At 43.0% G+C, this 19,788-nt stretch overlaps 1 protein-coding gene across 3 annotated transcripts in view; it reads left to right on the top strand.

The window, feature by feature from the left end:
• SNX8 (sorting nexin 8) overlaps nt 1-16,152 on the top strand; it is a 167,309-nt gene extending 151,157 nt beyond the window's left edge. For 2 of the 3 annotated variants that reach the window (XM_086940614.1, XM_086940615.1), the window contains exons 9-11: nt 7,017-7,166; nt 11,616-11,765; nt 11,968-16,152. In XM_086940614.1, the coding sequence (XP_086796740.1) occupies nt 7,017-7,166; nt 11,616-11,765; nt 11,968-12,081 (414 nt within the window). In that variant the 3' untranslated portion in view covers nt 12,082-16,152. The remainder of the gene's footprint in view (nt 1-7,016; nt 7,167-11,615; nt 11,766-11,967) is intronic. The other variant, XM_086940616.1, reaches the window with a different exon arrangement.
• Nucleotides 16,153-19,788: the final 3,636 nt, after the last annotated feature.

The following is a 19,788-nucleotide window of genomic DNA, read 5'->3' as shown; positions in this document are numbered from 1 at the left end:
CCGTGACACACATATCATCAAACAGGGTAGCTAGATGGGGGAGTATTAAATCTATAAGGCTTTGTGGAAGGCGACCGTTAAACCGTCCGTCCCCGGGGCGCTGCTGGCTCTCATCCCCGCTAGTGCTTCTGTGATGTCATCCTTCTCTATTGGGTGCATTAGGAGGTCCCTGTGCGTGTTCGAGAGAAATGGTAACCGTATGTGTTTCCGCTTCCTCAGTCAGTAGTACCCCATCCGCAGACCTAATCTCCGAGACCTGTGTCTTACCACGCCTCGCCTTCATCATCCGGGCCAAAACCGAACCTGACCTGTCCCCTTCCCCATAGGACCTATCCGTTGCGTACTTGCCCATATGCATCACCTCGCTATCTGCAGCTACATGGTACTTCTCAAGCAACACCTTAATCTCTGGGTCTAATGCCACTCCCCCGGCCACCTTCTGCTGCTCTAGGTCTTTCAGCTTGCGTTCTAGGTCCGATAACCTCTTCCATATGGCCTTTAGCACACCCGAGTGCTTAGCCATTGCAATAGCCCTAATGTATACTTTAAATATTTCCCAAATGGTCTGGAAGTCATCTACAGAGCCAATATTTGTGTCAAAAAAGGTCTCTATGGCCTCCGCCATTTCCTCCCTAAACAGCGGGTCTAGCAGTAAATAAGGGGGAAATCCTCACTTAAACAGTGGCAAGGACTTCTTTGGCGTGGCTAGAACTAACAACAGTGGGGAATGATCAGAAAGTTTGCGCGGCAAAATCGCACATTGTCAGACCTGGACAATTAATGAAGATGAGGCCAGCCAGTAATCTATTTGCGTGTGTATATTGTGATACGCTGAATAGTGTTTTTAGCCACCCTTGTCGCCGTTGCGCACTAGCCACACTTCACAGAAGTCCATACAGACCATTACGCTGTCCAACACTCTCGCAGCCGCCACCGGTTTTCTAGAGGGGCCCACCGATCCATCTAAATCTGGGTTGCGCAATAAATTGAAGTCGCCTCCCCACAGAAACTGTGCGTTCCAATAGGATTTTGTTATGTTAGCCAAATTTCTAAAAAAAACTCTGGGTTGTCATAGTTGGGGCCGTACACATTGACTATGATCAAGTCCAATCCCGACCTTGGCAGTTGGATATTACGTAACGACCTTCTCCGGCTGCATGTAACTGCGTGATTTTGAAAGGTGTTCTGTGATTGATCCAGGTCAGTACATCCCTAGCGTGACAAGTTAGTGTTCCCAAGCAGTCCTCTACAGCGCAGCATGGGGCTCATTTGTGGTAGGTGCGTTTCCTGTAAAAGTGCAATATCTACATTTTGTCTATTTAAGTAGCAAAGCACTTTCCGGAGATTACGATGATCGTTAAGCCCCCTCACATTCCAGGACACTGCTTGCAAACTGCCTACTGGGTCACTGGCATCTTGTGTATTATGTGCCATCATCTCCGGTGTCAACACTCATCGTGCGGTCAGGCTCGCTGTGTGCTCGTGTGTAGTGTACCATAGGCATAAATAAAAATCAACCCCGAGCTACCCACCATTTTCAACATTCCCCCCATCCTCCCACCTCAGACCTCCCCCAACTTGGTCGCATGCACTCCCCAAACATACCCCCTCACTCCCTCCCTTAGTCCCTCTCAAAATGCAACAGCAGTGCCAGGCACTCGTGGGCGGAGGTAGCTCCTCGTGCCGAACTCCGTCAATCAACAACATCAACCTTTCCTAGTGCATCAACATCAATAGTTTGTATCATGTACCAGTAAACATATTCCGCCTGCGGGCAAGTCGCCCCAGTCTCTGCACATACTGTCCACTCCCCACCCCAGTGAGTTCTTGTTAGGCCTGCCGGGCCCCTGCTCCGTAGTTTTAACTCTTGCAATAGCAGACCTAACCCACTCCCCGCGCAGTCCAAGTAACACTGTTCCTCGGCTCCCGCAATAATAGCACTAAGACGACCTCCGGACTCCACAGTTTTGCAGTTCCCATCGTATGCGGTCAGGCCTTACCCCAAACCCCGTCCCCCCACCCCTCCCCACCATGACATCTTACTTCCCTTGTGACCATCGCCTTTCCGCATCAGTCCTGGTCATCTAGCGAGCCTCCTGCTGCTTTGTCCAGTAGCTGGGTCTCCGGGCTCTCCTGCTGTTCCTTTGACCAACTCTTGATTTGCTGCTGTAATGCCTTGGGGTCAGTAAAGATGTGCGACCACCCTTGTCTATTGACACGCAGTTTCACCAGGTACAGCATGGCATAATCAACACCCAGGTCTCGAAGCTGCTTCTTAAGTGGAACAAAATGTCTGCGGGCCTCCTGAACACGTCCACTGAAGTCCGGGTATAGTGACCGCTCCGAGCCTTCGTATCTCAAGGCTTTCTTCTCCTTGGCAACACGGGGCGCCGCATCCCGGTCGCGATAGTTAAGCAGCTTCGCAATGATTGGCTGGGGGGGGGGGGGGGGGCTTGGGGGGGCCGACAGGTGGTCTAGGGCCCAGAGATCTCTGCGCCCTCTCCTCCACGAACATCGCGGAGAAGACACCTTCTCCCAATAGTGACACCAACAGCCGCTCCACAAATTGTTCCATATTCCCCGTGGAAGTTGTCTCTGGCAGTCCAGTGATTTGCAGGTTGCATCAACGGGAATGCACCTCCAAATCCTCCTTCTTGTCCTGTAAGCAGCACCTTTCCGAGTTGTTTGTGGTCCGCTTCTAAAGAAGTATGTGCCTCCTCAATCTCAGTCAGGCGCCTCTCAGACATATCCAGCCTTTTTGCGTGTTTGTCAAGGCGGACAGCCATTCTGTCCATTCTATATGTGAGGGCATCCATTTTAGTGCCCAGAGAGGAGATGCCACTCTGCAGGGATTTTTCCGTCGAATTAAGGATGCTAGGTATATCCGCATCGGAACCCAGGCGTAGATTCTTGGTAGACATTTTGAAAAAATCAAATATAAAATGTGCTAAAGAGGCTTTGATTTTTTTACAACAGGCGTCGGACCCCCTTACATTGTGCTGCATTATTCATTTTATTAAAGTAGCTGCCCGACTAAGAGCAACTAGAGGGGGGGGGGGGGAATTGTGAGAATTGTGAGAACTGTGAGAACTCTGTGATTGTTTTTAATGGCCCTTAATGTTTTATTCATTTCACGTTGACTTTGCTGTTGCACTTACATCAGGTTACATGTTAATTTGATGGTTTGTTTTTTAAAAGAAATGAACTCCATGTATATTGAATGTTTGTACTTTTATGGTGATTTTTAATCATCGAATAAAGAATCCAAATGAAAATGAGTCTTCACTCACTGGGAGCGGCAACCTCGCGTCCTCACTAGTGGTGGCGTCATGGGATTTTGATCGCTTCTGATCAAAGGCAAGTTTCGTCTGTGTCTTATCTCCCCTGCCCATTTTGACCATTACGCTGTTTCTACTACAGTGGGGGGGAATGGGGTTCCGCACGCTCCAGACCGTGCAATAGATGTGCACAGTTTGTGGCCCACTGGCGCAAGCTTCCTCCACTACTGCAGCAACAGTCCGCCACTGTGCGCTGTCCTTCTGATGCCCCTTCCCTACTAGGGAATTATATGTGGATGACTCTTGACTTACTCTGCGCCGTTAACAACTCCCAGGGTACCCTCCTCCGCACTAGCTTCTGTGGTGTGAGGGCGCAACGAGTGTCGCGCTCCAGTCGCAGCAGGGCCTACCATTGGCAGTTCCAGACTGCACCTCGCCCCTCTCAGCAATGTGGGACTCCTGGTGTCGCTGCCACGATTCCCCTCGTAGCATTCCTGGCAGCACGTGGGATGGCCTCTGTCCAGTACATGCCTCCTGCCTTGGCCGTTAACTCCGTGCACAATGCCACTGCTCAGTTCTCGCCGCCTTTCCCCACACTCATTTGGCCCAGTCTCTGGGCTACCGTGCCTTGCAGCTCAATTCAGGTCGCACCTCCTAATTACCAGCAACGGGTTCCTCCCGCTGCCGGTCGCCGCCGCACACACACCTCTCTCTTCCAGTATCCATTTACCCCCCCGGCCGCTGTGAGCAACTGCCGATCTGCTCCGTCTCATTGTCTTCCGGGCTCGACTCACTACCCTGCCCGGTTCCTGTAATTTCCGTGTTGTCTCTGAGCACATCACCATTTGATGCGCCACACACTCCGCACTGTCCCCGAAGCTCTAGGCGCCTTCAATCACCTCAGTCCACCAGAATAGCACAGTGCCTCCAATGCAGGGTCCCAGGGGTACCCCGGCATGCCAGGAAACCAATCCACTCGCTCAGGGTCCACAGCGCTTCGATCCCCTGCGGCGCGCACCACGATGCTTCGGCACACGTCGAGCGACGTTGCTCGGGCTCCTCCCTCACTCTAGCCCGGGGATCGGCAGCCTACCAGTCGTGCCTCAGCTCATCGCTGTAACTACGGCAGAGCTCATCGGATTCCTGATCCGACGGATTCAATTGCACCCTCTCCACTTCCGACGGCTTGCGTATCAAGTGGGTGGGTAAAGAGTCTCAAATGCAGCAGGATAATTGCAGGATAGTTGGTTGACGCAGCGGAGCTCCAGGCTCAAGCGGCCATTACGGTCGTGCGCTAGCTCCGCCTCGGAGTAATCCTATTATTAAAATGGTTGAGAAATATGAATACTAATTTCATGCAAATTGTGACTCGTTTCACATCCAGGTGTCGGTCTTAAACCCATATTTCTAGTGTAATTAACACATGCACCTGGCAATCTATTTACAACATCCTCTTATGTCCTTAGAGCTCTGCTTACAAAGAATAGGAAATCGCTTTAGATTATTGACTGCATCCTGAGTGGATTTGATTTAATGAGTTCTGGATGGAGTCAGAAAAATACTCAGATTAACTGAAGATACTGCAACATGATATTGTTAATGTCGTTTTAAGTCATATTTATTTAATTAGTTGATATGTAGGAAGGGTATTCCATGTGTTATTGAATTGTGTAAAGCTGGAAATATGTAACGATGAAAAATTAACTACTGTAAATAAGAAGTTTATTTTGTAACTACTTGGGTAGTGGCAGTTTGAAAAGTGGGCTACTTAATATGCAGAACTTTCTGATGCTGAGATTGAAGATAATTCTAGGGGCGGTGTTATGACTAAAAGAAGAGTGAAATATAGTGTTTGAGGCATGTGAGCTGTACATCACATGCTTTGCATAGTCTGCCATCTAGTGTTGAGTCCTGATGTTTGCACTTTGTTTTTCTGCGAAGAAGTCTTTTCCAGTCACGAGGTAGGTGACTCCTCTTTTCGGTGATAGTGCGCATGGGCATCAACTTTATTGTTAAATTGTTTTTTTCCGCCATCGGGTTCGGACGTGAATTGCTGCTCTCCGGTTCGACACCGTTTTCATGTTCTCCTTGGTGCACAATCCACTACCCTCGACAGTATTGTTTCACCATCCCATTCCCATTCTTCGCGTATTGTATCCTTCAAGAAATCTTCGATCAGAAAACTTGTGGCCGGCCATTGGGCATAACCGCGTCGGGTCAGCTCGTAGTCGATGGAACAGACTCCATTTAAATTCTGTCCCGGGTATTGGGACATGCATCCATGCACTGACTTGCACGAAGTGTGCAACTTATGTCTGTCCCCGGAACACAACGAACAAGACTGCTACGCATGCTTCCCAACATACAGATGTACTATTGGGCCGCTCAGCTAGTTGTCCTTAACTAGTGGATTCATTCGCCCCAGACGGAACCTGCATTCCGTATGGACCGATACGTCTTGGTGGAGGGAGGGGTTATGAGGGCACTCTACAACAAAGCTCAAGGTAGAAGCATCATGGGACCCACTGCACACACACTCCATATGACATACACCCTACAAGAAGCTGGGATGGTACAACATAACAATACAGTTCACCCCACTCTGGGAAATTGGGCAGGTTTGGCGATTGCAGTAGGTTCAAACAATGGGATCTTATTGGAGTTTCAAGGGTCGGCTACCTCTGGATTAAGGGTAGAGTTATCCCATTTGAACAACTTCAAGTACGAAATGGCGCCAACAGAAAGATTCAGATATCTCCAAATTTGGCATGCACTTACGCCCACCATCCCGCCAGAGACTACCTTCCAAGAGGCTTTAACCTTTAGGCTACTTATTGTCTCCTGCTGCAATATCTAAATATGGCGGGTGGACCGCCATCAGCTTGCTGAAGTACTTGGGACTGCGGCCGTGGCAGGGCAGCGGTAGTACCTCCAAGATCTAAATCAGGCCCTCAGTCAAGAGGTCAGAATTGCAGTCCGAGTAGTAAAGGAAAATTTCGTTCACAATCTCAGCTACAAGCCTGCCTCTAAAACACCTCAGCCTACTTGAAATTCATATATCTCAGGTACTCTGGCCATAGAGGAAGGTTTTCTTTTGCTTCTTCCACTAAAACCTCCTTTAGGGAGGGGTGGGCCTGGTCTTCTTTCCACATGTAATGAATATTAAGGACGATGCTATAGTAGGAAAAGGGAACAATATTTATCTGTGACCGCGGTACTTTATCCTGGTTATTTTCATTAACGTTATATACAATCCAACCTTCTCCTAGAAGGAGGTATTGGAATGGAGAAGTATTTAGTCTATCTATATGAATTGAATGCCTATCACTGCACTGAATGCTGGGATTGTGTAGGTTCCATGGCTGCTTAAGATGTTAGTGCAATTTTTGTTCTGTATGAGGCTGCCACCAATGGAAACAATTTCATTTGTGTTTCTTTTAAAAGTGGTATATGATAAAAAATTGTATACATTTGCCCTGCACAATGAAAAAAAAAATATTGCCTTCATGTAGGTGTATGATTTTTATATTTTTGTTTTAAGAATTTCTCTTTTTTAAAATATTTTAGTTTCAAAAAAATCTTTTCAGAAAGGGGGTTATGTAGCTGCAAACTGCAATAGTGTTACTGTTTTATGGGTTATGGTGTGTGCTGTGTGAGATGAGCCATGTGGATGATTCTTTAATGATTTGTGCATTGAGACTCCCTTTCTGTCTTGGTTTCACTTACTGCTGATCAAAGGACCTATGTGAGAGACATGAAAAGGGTGTTCTGCACAAGCATCAGAAAGCATTGCACACATACAGCATCATGAAGAAACAAATGATTAGTGCCACTGTACAGAACAAGGAGCCAGAATCCGTGGAACAGCTGGAGTCGCGAATTGTAGCGGTAAGTGTATGCACCCTTGGAACTGTTAAGAACATATATCATGCTTCTGTGGACTTGCAAAGTGACGGTCCTGAAAGGGCCAGCTAGGTTTCTACGATCTAAATAGCAACATACATAGACATACATAAATACATATACTACTTATATGATTAGCTCATCGAACATCAGTCGCAACCCCAGCAGATCAGCCACCCACGCGTACACCTCCTGTACCCTACCCTTTCTGTCTGGCTAAATCAATTCCAGGCATTCGCAACCCTCGTGCATTTCTCTGTTGCTTCCCTTCTAGTTTATGCCCCATATAAATACCAGTGCCAGTGTCACAGGATCAGTAAATGAGGTTGAAGCATGCTCAAATCTCCTGGCAGTGTGGCAGAAGCAGACATTGTTCAATACCTCCTGGAAGGTGTCCAGACCTAAAGTTGGCAATTACAGTTAGACGTCAAATAATGTATACAACCCAATAGCTTGCCAAAATGGTTTGATAGTTAACATTGTTTTGCATTGCTGCATCCTAACACATGTACCACACTGTCCAGAACGGTCAACTACAGTTTGCATTATGCAGTCAATTTATCAGTTAATTGATCTATTGACTACTTACAATTAAATGGGAAAATAGATCCTATTGATTTGATAAATTTGATTTATTTCACACCTCAAGCTTCTCGATTTTGCACTGTTCATTGATAATATTGAACATTGTGGGCCAGATTTGAAGCAAAGTTGGTTACATTAACGTTTCTCTTTTTAAAGGCTCCTCATTGATAGTCCTAACTTCAGAGTAGTTAAGCCATTTGATAGCATGCTGTTGCATTTCAACAAATGTTACAGTCACTCGTGGGAAAGTATTTTCTTTTTTTTTTTTTTAAATCAATGTGCCTATTTTCAACGTGCTGTGATTACATGTAATGCATATTTTTCCTTTTAAATGTCAAGCTATTCAGAGGATTCAGTTTTCACAAATGTGTTGGATGGTACTGTAGCACGAGACAGTGTTGGGATATGTATTTGTTTGATGGTAGTGTATGGATAGATAGAAGGGTGTGAGTGCACTTGTGCCTATGTGGGGAATGTTTTGGTGGAGACTGCTTAAATTGTATTGAAGTGTGGTTGCACCTACTCATGGGTTTAGGCGAAAGATGAGGTTAGAGACTAGCTGGTCTTTGCAGATACACCTCTCTCAACTTTTATGAGTGCGGTGTTCCATACAGTTTACACCACAATTAATATTGTCATAGCAAAGTGCTTGAAGTGACAGCTGCTCCCCTTCAGAGGCGCACTCTTGTATCATACGTCTTATATGATCAAGGGTCGACACAGGAGCAGCAGGGAAGTAACTCTTTGAGATGGGCTTTATGCAACCAGCCATGGTATGTCCTTTTAGGAATCCACCCATGAGCAGTAGGCAGCAGCCCATTGAAATGGGCATTATAAAACCAGCCATAGTATGGCCATCATGGGGCAGCAGAGGAGTGACCATTGTAGGACAAGCCAAAGTTTGTGCCGGATGAGTCCTCTAAGGTGTGGAAAAGATCAGCCCATAGGAATGCGCATTATGCAACTGCCATAGCATGTGCTCTACGGCGTCTCCCACAGAGTGGCACACGAGTAGCCATTAGGCAGCCAGCTACAGTAAATGCTTCGGGACCCAACCTAGGTATGACTAGGAGGAGCTGACCCAGAAGTGGCAAGGGACAGCCCATGGGTAGGAGAAATTATTCATACTGCCTGTAATATGTGCTCTGTGGAGTCCACCAATGAACTTCAAACAAGTATATATTATTCAACCAGATTTAGGATATGTTCTGGGGAGGCACCATATGAGATGCTAAGGAGCAACTCCTGGCAATGGGCCTTCTGAAACCAGCCATGCTGTCTGACATAGGTGGAGAAATCCATCCATGAGTGGCAGGGAAAAAGTTCATAGGAATGGTCATTAAACACCCAGACTTGATAGATGGTCTGAAGGGTTCATTCGGGAATAGCATAGAAGTCCATGAGAATGGACAATATATAACCAGCCATCGAGAGCATCTTGTAGAAATGGGCACAGAAATGGCCATTACACTACCAGCCATAGTATGTCCACTGAGGAGCACTCCTTGCACAACACACCATAGTATATGCCTGTGGAGTCCACCCAGATGTAGCAATCATCAGCCCAGCTATAGTGTATGCTATGAGGATATATCCTGCACTGGCAGAGGAAAGATCCAAAGATCACATACACCAGACAAGTATGGATTTGGGTCACGACCCAGGTTCAATGATAGTACAACTAATTTGGGATAAGGACATTAAGCAACCAATGAAAGAGGGATTCCATCACTGTAGAGTGCGCGTATTTAGGTTACAGCATAGTAGAAGTGGTCACTGGGCGTATGGTTCCTAGGGGATCAGGGCAGGGATTCTGGCACAAGGCGCTGCCAGACACTAGCAGAGAAGATGCCACATGAAGATGGCCTTAATCCTCTCTTCCCTTTATCTGGTCATCTAGGCTGGATACCCTGGGAGAAAATAAATAGGTAGGGACACGAGGAGCAGTGCTCAGACTTAACCATTTTCTGGCAGTGAAAATAATTTACGGGCAGGGCCCAGTCACTGCTGCCTTGAGGGAAGGTCTCTGCCATAGTGGCGATCAAACAAAACTAAGCAAGAGGGACTGAGGCTGGGAAAATGAGAGGAAGGCTTAACTAGGGCATATCTGAGCACTACAAGAGGTGCTAGAAACATGCTAAAAGGAACCCATTTCCCTGGATATAGCCTCTTAGGCAGACCCATCAAAAGATTCTGTTATACCTTGATTCTTACAAGTGCATCCCCTCCTTAGCTGCTCAGCCAGAATGAATGTGATGACTGTGTGGAATCTTAGAATGCCTGATGAGTAAGAGAGTGGAATGTTAGTGTGCCTGCTTGTGTGGAGAGAGTGACAGTTGAAGAGAGTGGGCTGAGCAGCAACAATGCTGCTCCTGGTGGGATTTCTATAAGACCTGTAACTTACTTCTACTGAACTAACCAATAACCTTCTACTTGAAATATACCTCCTGGCTACCTCTGGTCATCTTTGGAATTTACCTTACAACATTTTGGCGACAATCTATTCTACTACGCAGGCAAACAATTTTCCCATCTCTTCATAGCTGCAAAACACACTATCCACTACCCCTGCATATAAACTCTGACTCTTGAAGCTTTGGCAGCTGATGAGATGCAAACACATTTCTTACGACCTGGTGTAAAAGCCCCAACTCTCCCACAAACTAGGGGACCCGGTTCTATCTTATTCAAACTCAGATTTTCAGAGTAAGGCATGCCCTCAGGCTTGGTACTGGGGCCTGCCCGAACCAGCGCTGTTGCATAGCTTGGACTCAGCTCATAACTTTAGGTACCAAAGTGTAAGGTACAATCTTTTAATACGTGACTGACCTGGTGTGGAGGTGGGATCGGGTGGAGGGATTTGGGTACTTGTTTGGTGATATTTTTATTTCCGACTACTGCCTGTGCATTTACTACACTTAAAATCTCAATGAAAACCATTAAAACACGAAAGGACCCCATGGTTGACAAGAGGGACAATGCACAGAAGAAACAGTACAGGAAGTTGGGGTATTTAACGGTATTCGGTGAGAATATCAAAGGGATCCTGCATCCCCGATTGCTGCTGCTCACAGTCTTGGTTGTTGGCATGGAAGCCACAGTGGAGGCAGGGATCAAAGCAAAACCAAAGGGGATGAAAACCCAGATCAGGTGACTGGGGGTGAGTGCTTGCATTGTTCAACACTCCGTCCATCATCCCCTTTGGTTTGGGTTTACTGTATAGTATAAATCAGCCAAACATTAGGCGGTTGTCTTAAATACTATTTACAATCCAGGTATTAAAGTCTGGTCACCTCAACTGATAGTAACTGTAGGATATGAATATGGTTATGACAGTAATTTATTTTATTTTGTCATTATAATGTCCAGTTTACTATCCCATATTATCGTGACTCGGAAAGCGAAAAAGGCTATGGTGCCTTCAATCCGTGCCAATAGTCAGGTTGCTCTCATAATTTTATGCAAACATTTCTTGAAAATATTTATTACTTTGAGCGAATTTTCGTTTTTTTACATCAAAGTAGTTCCTTTATTCTGATCATCAAAGTAAATGCCTGCATGTGGGTTCATTTGACGTGGCTGCTTTTAGGAAAGCTCAAAGAATCGTTCAGAGATAATTTTCTACATATTCAAGAAAAGATAGTTCTTAAAGCTTTAGTTCGTTCAGATACACTTATTACATTGTGTAGCACATAAGCTTTTGTTGAACTGCAGTAATAGCCGTTAGCCCTTCTTGGGGGCAGCAAGGCTTTTATTGTAGAATTAACCCTTGTGCTGCCACCTTAACAATGAGTTGTCCTGGCTCAACAGCAATATGTTCTTACATTTATCATGTTTATCTTTTTTTAGCAAGAAAATGCCATCCTCACCATGGAGCTAAGGAACTACTTCTCTCTCTTCTGCTTGCACCAGGAGACGCAGTTAATACACATCTACTTACCTCTGACATCTCACATCTTGGGGGCGTTTGTGAACTCTCAGATCCAGGGCCACAAGGAGGTGAGCATTTCCTAGTTTGTTAGGTCTTACTTCTCTTTGCCTCCCAACTTTTCTCTCCTACACTCATTTATTGTGATGGTATTACCATTTCTGTTTGACAAGACCAGTGACCCCATATTAAACAATATGGTTTGGTGTATATTGCTCTCTTTGCTGTACTGCAATCCTGACCAACAGTGTTGACTTATTTTCTATCATTTAGATGAGTCATGTATGGAACGAACTGAAGCCAAAGTTGAATTGCCTTTTTATGGGAACAGGAAGCATGCCCACTCCACCTCTTTCGCCCCAAGAAGGGACCTTCTTCTCGACTTAACCCTCATGACTCGTGTGTCATGTGTAAAAGTAAGAAATGGGGGAAGGACATTCACCATTTTAGCACTCCGCAGACAATCATGTGTTCTCCGTTGCGGAAAGAACCTGCTTGGGGATTAAATCTTAAATTTGTTTGGCATTGGAGACCAAGGCAAAGCACAATGAACATCTTCAAGACACTGACAATGTGGAAAGGTTTTTGGACAACAGCTCTTGGCAGGCTCAAAACTGGGCAGCTTAAATTAACTAGACCTACACAACAGTACAGATTATTTACAAATGAATGGCTGAAATTTGGACATTCCCAGTGGCTGGAATCTTGTCAAATGAGTTCCCAAATAAAGACCAATATTGGAAAAAGCAGTAAGCATATTAAGTATACAGCTGTTAATGTCCAGCTCTACGCCTTAGACGTTTGAGAATGCCAATGCCTGCAACCGCACAAAGTCCACACCAGTAAGCTTAAGATAACTGAAGCACTTGTTTAGAGATGTTCTTCAAAATACCTCTTTTTTGGTAAAAGTAGAAACACAGAAAATCTATATTTTGGGGGTTTTGTAAAAAAATAAAACCTCTGCCAAGACAAACTGCGAGCAATGGCAGACCCATTTTTGCACCTTTTCAAATAAGCTTGTTTCCTCCCTCACTGTTTGAGGGTGGGCTTTAATTGACTGTATAACTCCTTAAATGCTTACCAACTTATAGGAGAGGCTAACTGCACGTGATTCATAACAAGACCGGGAAAAGAAGTGGAAACATCCTCTCTGGATAAACAGAAGAATGCACAATAATCCTGTTTTCAAGCTCAGTGAATCTTCAGGATCGCAGTTCTTTTACTACAGATAACAATATCATTTGGAAAATGAAACAACTACAAAACATTTGATGAAAGCAAATATTTATACAATGAATTGTGAAGTAGACCTTAAAAGACTATACTTTGCGAGGGCACTAAAATATTGTAAATGTATTTAAAACCACTAAAACAAAACAATGCTGATGAAAAATTGCTCCTCACTTCTGCAAGTGAGATGGGTGTCTAGTCTCTTGAAGAGAGAGGCTTTACTGGGAACTCAGCACTGATGATGCAAATTGGTGGCACCAGCGCCCCTGGGAGATGCTAACACTATTTTTGTATTTTGTTTTATTCCTTTACACATTGTTACAGCTTCCTTTTTCTTAAATAACCTTGCTTAAACTCCTGCCAGCAGAAGAAATTAGCACTAATGTTCACTTCCCTTATGGTTCCAGTTAAAGGATGAGGGACAAGTTCAGTCAGTCAATCTGTTGTATTTCAGGGATACATCTAGGATGGTCTACATATATAAACGTGTTACGATTTAATTAGTACAGCTTTGATAAAACTTGGGTATTCTTCGTGAGGAAGAGTAATTAATCCATGTGGCTGCCCTGTGATATTTGAGAGGGTAGCTACACCTGTGTTGCAACTTGGAGGCAAATGTAAAAGGAACTGCTCCTCACAATATGTACATGAACCATAGATGTGTTATTCCTTCATACTGTGCCTTCTGTGAAAGATATTGAGCTTTGATTTACCAGTACTGATCCAAGACTGGCCACCCTAACTCAATGGCTAGCTTTAACAATGCTTCTTTTCCTTGAAGTCTGCTCTGTGATCTGTCACAATAGAGAATGAATGATAGGTTCCTTATGTAGGACAGATTGGGAATCTGTGTACTGGAAAGGATTGCCGTTCTTTTCTGTGATTCGGCAGGCTGCAGGCAACTTTACTTTACATTTTACAAAACTCTGGTCCCTGAAATGTAAGGCCTAGTGTCTAATTTTCAATGGAGAAGATCTAGCAGTTGTTTTGTGACATTTGTGAATACTGTACGTAGCAGTGCGTCTTACCGGAATACTCTAGCCTAAGGGAGTGTCTTGTGAAGAGGAGCATTGAAGTATCCTGTGTCATCTGTCAGTGTGCCCAAGCAATTTGGGATTCCTAATTAGCTTTCCTTTAGAGTCCTCCTTCTACTGTAAAAGGTTTTACTGGAATTGCCCCAGACCTTTTTAGACGTGTAGCTAATTTATGTGTCTTGGAAACAACTCTGGGGGAAGTAATTCTACTATATTTTACTATTGCCAAAAAGATTCAATGCTATGGACACCCAAGGCCTCCTCAGAGCTAACAAACGTCTTACTCTACAGACATTCAAAACTACTTTACTCTGTATCCGTCTTTATGACCGCTTAAACAGAGGTGAGAGTCTGGCTTTGTTGTCTTCTTTCACACTAAACTATGTAGAAGGGATATAAACAATTCCTTGGGTTCATCAATTGCGGTCTAGAACAAATACATGCAACCTCTTTCCAGAATGTCACAAGTATTCTTTTCCATGTGTGCAAGCCTGTCTGCACACCCTGGCATTGTACATTTGTACCTGGATAATCTCATTCTTAACGCTGAGGGTAGTGCTGCTCCTTCAAAAGCATTGGGTTATTGGTGTTCATAGAAACAGCTGATATGCAACATTCCCTTTTCCGCTGACCATATTATCTAACAAGTAGTTCACCACCAACTTTAAAAGGTAACAAACCAGCAGCTGTTTATTGAATCAAAAAAGCCCTTTTGATTGATTACATATTTGTGTCCATGTAGTTCCACAAACCACACTCCGTAAAAGACAAACATATGTATGTCGCCTCGCAGTGGCTGCTAAATGTGAATCCTTAACAAAAGAATTGCATTTCAATTAACTTCTGTAATGATAGCGTTGCTCAAACTTGAATGACTTTCTTTGTTCTGCATTTTTAGTTTATTACAAACATTTTCTCTTTGGAGGTGTTTGGGTTGGGGGAGGGCAAAGTTTCCAGCATTAGCCTAAGAGCCTAAAGCATAAAGGATCTTTGGGCTCCTGGAATAATTATGTACGATTATCCAGAGGAAACCGGTTTTATTTGCCTCAACAACATAATGGAAATGTTAATTAAGAAGCAAATATAGGTAGGGCATTGCCCTAGCTCTTATGGCTAGCAAGGGAAATCTCAGATACTGATCAGATCTGGAGCATATTCCACGTCACATAAATCATTCTGTGTAAAGGCAGAAAAAGAAGGCATACAGCACACTGCTCAACAGTTTCTCATCCGATTCAGCACCTGGAGGTTTCCACCCATTGTCCTTTCCGCCACCTGATCTATCTCCATATTGTTGTAGTTCATCAATTGAGTGAGTGGAGGCAAATGCTCCTTGACTGATCTCCTTTAGTCCACAACAGCTGCTTAGACAGTCCTATCTGTGCATTTCTGTTTGTCTCAACGATCCTCCTATTGGTTCCTAATCTTATTTGTAGTTGGGACTAATTTACTGCTGGTATAGCTTCCATTGGAGCTCACCAGTACAGAGTACTGGTACTTGGGGTTTAAGTTGCTTTATAAATAGGGAAAAGACATTGAAAGATCCCTGGTACAAGGTTTTGAGATCTTGGCCACTAGGTTGCATCTTATACTAAAAATACCCAATTCAGTGGTAACTCTTGTCATTTGCTACTCATAACAGAATGGAAAATTAAACCAAATGTGTATGTCTGTACTTAATAAACCAAATCCTGTCAACAAGTACCCAAGAAGAGTAAACAATAAATTGTCCAGTTAATAGTGCTGCCTTTTGTGGCGAGCCCTAATGCAGGGCAGCGGTGCTCATCTCCCAGTCAGGACGGCTTTAAGCAGGTGATGTTTTTATGATATCCCACTCAATCCTCCTTGCTCAAAAATATATGTATGTGAAACTGAATTTAAATGGCATGTTCATGTTCCTCAGCATAATGTGAGCTTGTTGAATCTGTTGCGCTCCCTTTACTGAATGACATGTTGTTTCTGCTTAGCTTTTTTAGTTCATATGAAGCACTTTATTTGCCTCCTAAATTTAGAGAATTTATACTACCACATGCTGTAGATGCTAATGTTTACAAACTCTATTGCATTCCAAAAAGTGGTATTGCCAAAACGTATACAAATCAATGTTTAAAACCAGCATATACAAATATATAGATAAATATATATAAAGTCTAAGAGTAAAACTCCTGTATAATAAACAGCCTTGAATTGTGTATTCTGTGTGTCGTTTTACTTGTGGGCTGGTGCTCAAAGGGTCAGAAGTGTATGGATAAATAAGTGTAGAAGTACACTCCCACATGTATATCAATATGACTGTTTCAAGGCAGAATGCGGTTTATTTGGCTTAATTTTTAAGAATGAATGGTTGTCGTCCATGATGTCACAAAATCAAATAGCTGCATCTATTTTAAAGGAGCCATCCAGTTAACAATGATGTCACAACAGAGCTTTAAACCCGTAGCTGACGTCAAAGCAACACTTTAGAATCCTTATTGATTGTTCATCAGGCGGGACTGGGTAAAGAGAACAATGTTTTTCTCTTAACTAGTTGGCTCCTTTAAATGTAATACAGTTTCCTTTAACTAATATTCATAAGCAAGACTGTATCTATGCCTACTTTCTGGATCACAGTTTTACAGAGAGAAAATAAAATCTCCCATTAAAATAAAAAATAATGTCTCTTCTAAAAGCAACATTTGTTTTACATTTGGTTTTTCTTTTAAGTCAGTTGCATAAGAAAACTCCCATGTGAAAATAAAAGCAATGTTAAAGTACCCGTGGCAGCTTTGCTGCTCAAACTGTTTATTTTTTTAATAGTTTCCACGGGTTTGTAGCTTCAAATAAATCTTTCTGTCATTCTTTTTTTCTACCATTGGAGATCTTGTTTTTCTGTCCTTCAGATAATCAGAACTATGCGAGAAGGATCCCTGAAAAAACACAGAGCTCCACATCCCATCTGATTTCCTCACATAAATGTATTTTGTGCAATATTTCTTATGTTTTACTCTTCATATGTTATCCTATACATAGTACCTTAGACATATTCTGACACGTTTTAAATTTAAGGTCCTAGTCTGTCATTTTTGTTTCTGCTATTGCACACTCTGTTTTTCTGTTGCGCATATGCTAAGAATAGCACTTGGTGGTAAATCTGTTTCCCCACAGATAGTCTCACTTTGGCCATAATTTCTGAGAAAACTAAATTTGTTTTCTCCTTCTCAAACATGAGAATGTTGAAAGGAAAACATTACAACCATTAAGGAGCTGGGGGATTTGCTGCGATTTAATTTGCAAAACATTTTTGTTTTTCTGCCAGAAATCAAATCATAAAAACAGCAATTTTTTATGATTTGCTTTTATCTCAGAAAAACAAATACAAATTAAATTGCAAGGAGTCTGAAATTTGTTATTCATTATGTGTACAATACCCCTGCTATAAAATAATTTAAAAATTGTTTCCCTTAGTTTGGCATATTTGAATAACTGTTAGCCCTTTAAAAGATTTCTCCCCACTGCTTTTCATCAGGAGAGATTTCAAATTCCTCTTTCCTTAAAAACTGCAGTCTCCAGTTGGGTGTTTCTGAGATGGTCAAAGTATACTGTTTTGCAAGAACTTTGGCTGTATCAGTCTGTGTAGAATCTGTATTTCCATGCAGTACGTTTTAAAAGGGACGAACATATTTCTTCTATTAGAGGTTATAATCCAATTATATCTGGTAACATTTATGCCTTAGTGGAAAAGATCACTCACTTTGGAAAATCCACACTTTTTTCCATTGATAACTCCTGTCCTAATTTTCTGAGTTTGAGTTCAGCATTTCCATAAGGGATGGGAAGAGGAAGGGAATGTAGTTAGCAGCCCCTCAATTGTGTGTTCAGATCTTGCAGTGTAGTTCTGACAACGGAGTATGAAATACGGATTTTATCATCACAATGACAGCCCCCAAACAACTCTGCAGAGCTTTAAGTTGCCAGAGCTTCCAGGATTGTGGCATGGAGGACCAAATTATGCATCAATGTTATGCAGCTTATGAGGGGAAAATTCTAATTATAGGACACATTCTCCATCCGTATTAATTTTAATAATTTGCAACATTTTTGGTGAAATGTGCAAACTCTGCAATTTGTGTGGCAAATTATTGGACATGTAGTAAATCCATAGCTACACTGTAAATGCTGCAGTCACAGAATCACCCACATACATTGACTCTAACCCTGTCCTAATATTTTATCAGCAATGTATTCAAGAAAGGTAAATCATGAAATGTAACCATGAAATGTATTCACAACCTGAGCATCCTAATTACAATCAGTGCCTATTATTAAATTCACCTTTTTCAAGCTGACTGAACCAAAATAAACATTTAATATAAATAATATATAATTCTCCAACTGTGATCTAAACAATAGAATTTGGTTTACGAATCACCACTGTTTCCGGCATCTCTGCTTGTATATTAAAATAGAAAACTCAGCAGTGTGAGCTTGGTAATGCTGTAAGACGTAGGAGTGCTATGACCTCACCTCAGCTTTGGGTGGTGGACAGATTTTACCGGTATCGCATCCTAGAACCCTTTGATTCAGAGATAAAGAATTAAAAAAAATCTTTTACTCCCCTTGGGTTTGAGAATGAGGCAGAGACAGGGGCCTTTTATTCAAAACCTTAAGAAGGAAGAAGCATGATTTGGAGTCTTTCACCAGCAAAGGTATAAATAATAATTTGTCACTAAAGTAAAATACTATTTTTTTTTATAGTTTGAGAGTTAAGTCAGTCACAAGGCAGATATGAGGAGGACCTCGCCATAGCACCATCTCAGATGTGTCTGTATTTAATTTCAGACAGTTGTGACCCATCCATTAGTGAACTGCCATGATTTAGGTCCAAAAGTTACTATGCACCAGGTCAGTGTTCCCATCAAACCTCAAGCCCAGCTGGGTCTCATGAGTGTAGCACATTATACAAGACTTTCCTTTTGAGACTGGCAAATGAAGACAAATTGATGAAACAGTGTAGGACTTACAAAGATCTCGAAGGCAATCCACAAGCCAACTTAGTAGGGGAGGAGCCACAGGCACCGTAGTAGATGAGGAGCCACTTGAGGCTCCTGAGTGCTACAGTGAGTAGTTCCTGGTTCCATTTTCTCACAGCCCGGGTGCAAATTGCTCCAGTAGATTTTCAATCCCCATCATTTAGGTGTAAATTTGTTGCATTCCCCGGTTTGGTGTACTCTCAGCTTCCACTGTTTATCTGATCTCTTCACGTTCCAGTCTACACCCTCAGTACAAATCCATCAGTTTTCTGGGAGAACACAATTGCCTATTCCCTTGAATTTAACGCAGTTTAGAAGATGTTACGAGTACCGAGCACCATGCATAGGAATAGTGGCCGTCTTGAGACCTATTCATGGCACTGATGTGCACATGGATATATTCACAGTGCGACGGTAAAGATAAACCAGGTCTGTCGTTTACATCTATTTACTCCTGAAAGTGAGACTACTGTTACTTTCTACTACGTTTCAGGGGGCAGTAGTGAGTGCCTGCTTTCCAACCAATGTTACCGTACAGATAAGTGTGACATCCCACTGTAATAATCTGACTGTTACACATTGGGCTAAAACACGACTAAACCACTTGGAACTAGGAAAAGGCTGTTGCAAGATAGAGTGGGCTAGTAGGTGTCTAGAATGTAAAGTATATAAAATAATCAACATGTCTGGTGGTTACATGAACACCTGCAAATTGCTTTCAATTCTCCAATGTCTTACTATGAATTGTCTACATAGATTTTAGACCTATTCATATCAGTGAATTGTATTACAAATGAAAAAAAGAGGAAACTCGGCTGAAG

This window comes from Lissotriton vulgaris, chromosome 10 (assembly GCF_964263255.1).
Source record: "Lissotriton vulgaris chromosome 10, aLisVul1.2, whole genome shotgun sequence".
NCBI lineage: Eukaryota > Metazoa > Chordata > Amphibia > Caudata > Salamandridae > Lissotriton > Lissotriton vulgaris.
This window is presented reverse-complemented; position numbering and strand designations above follow the sequence as displayed.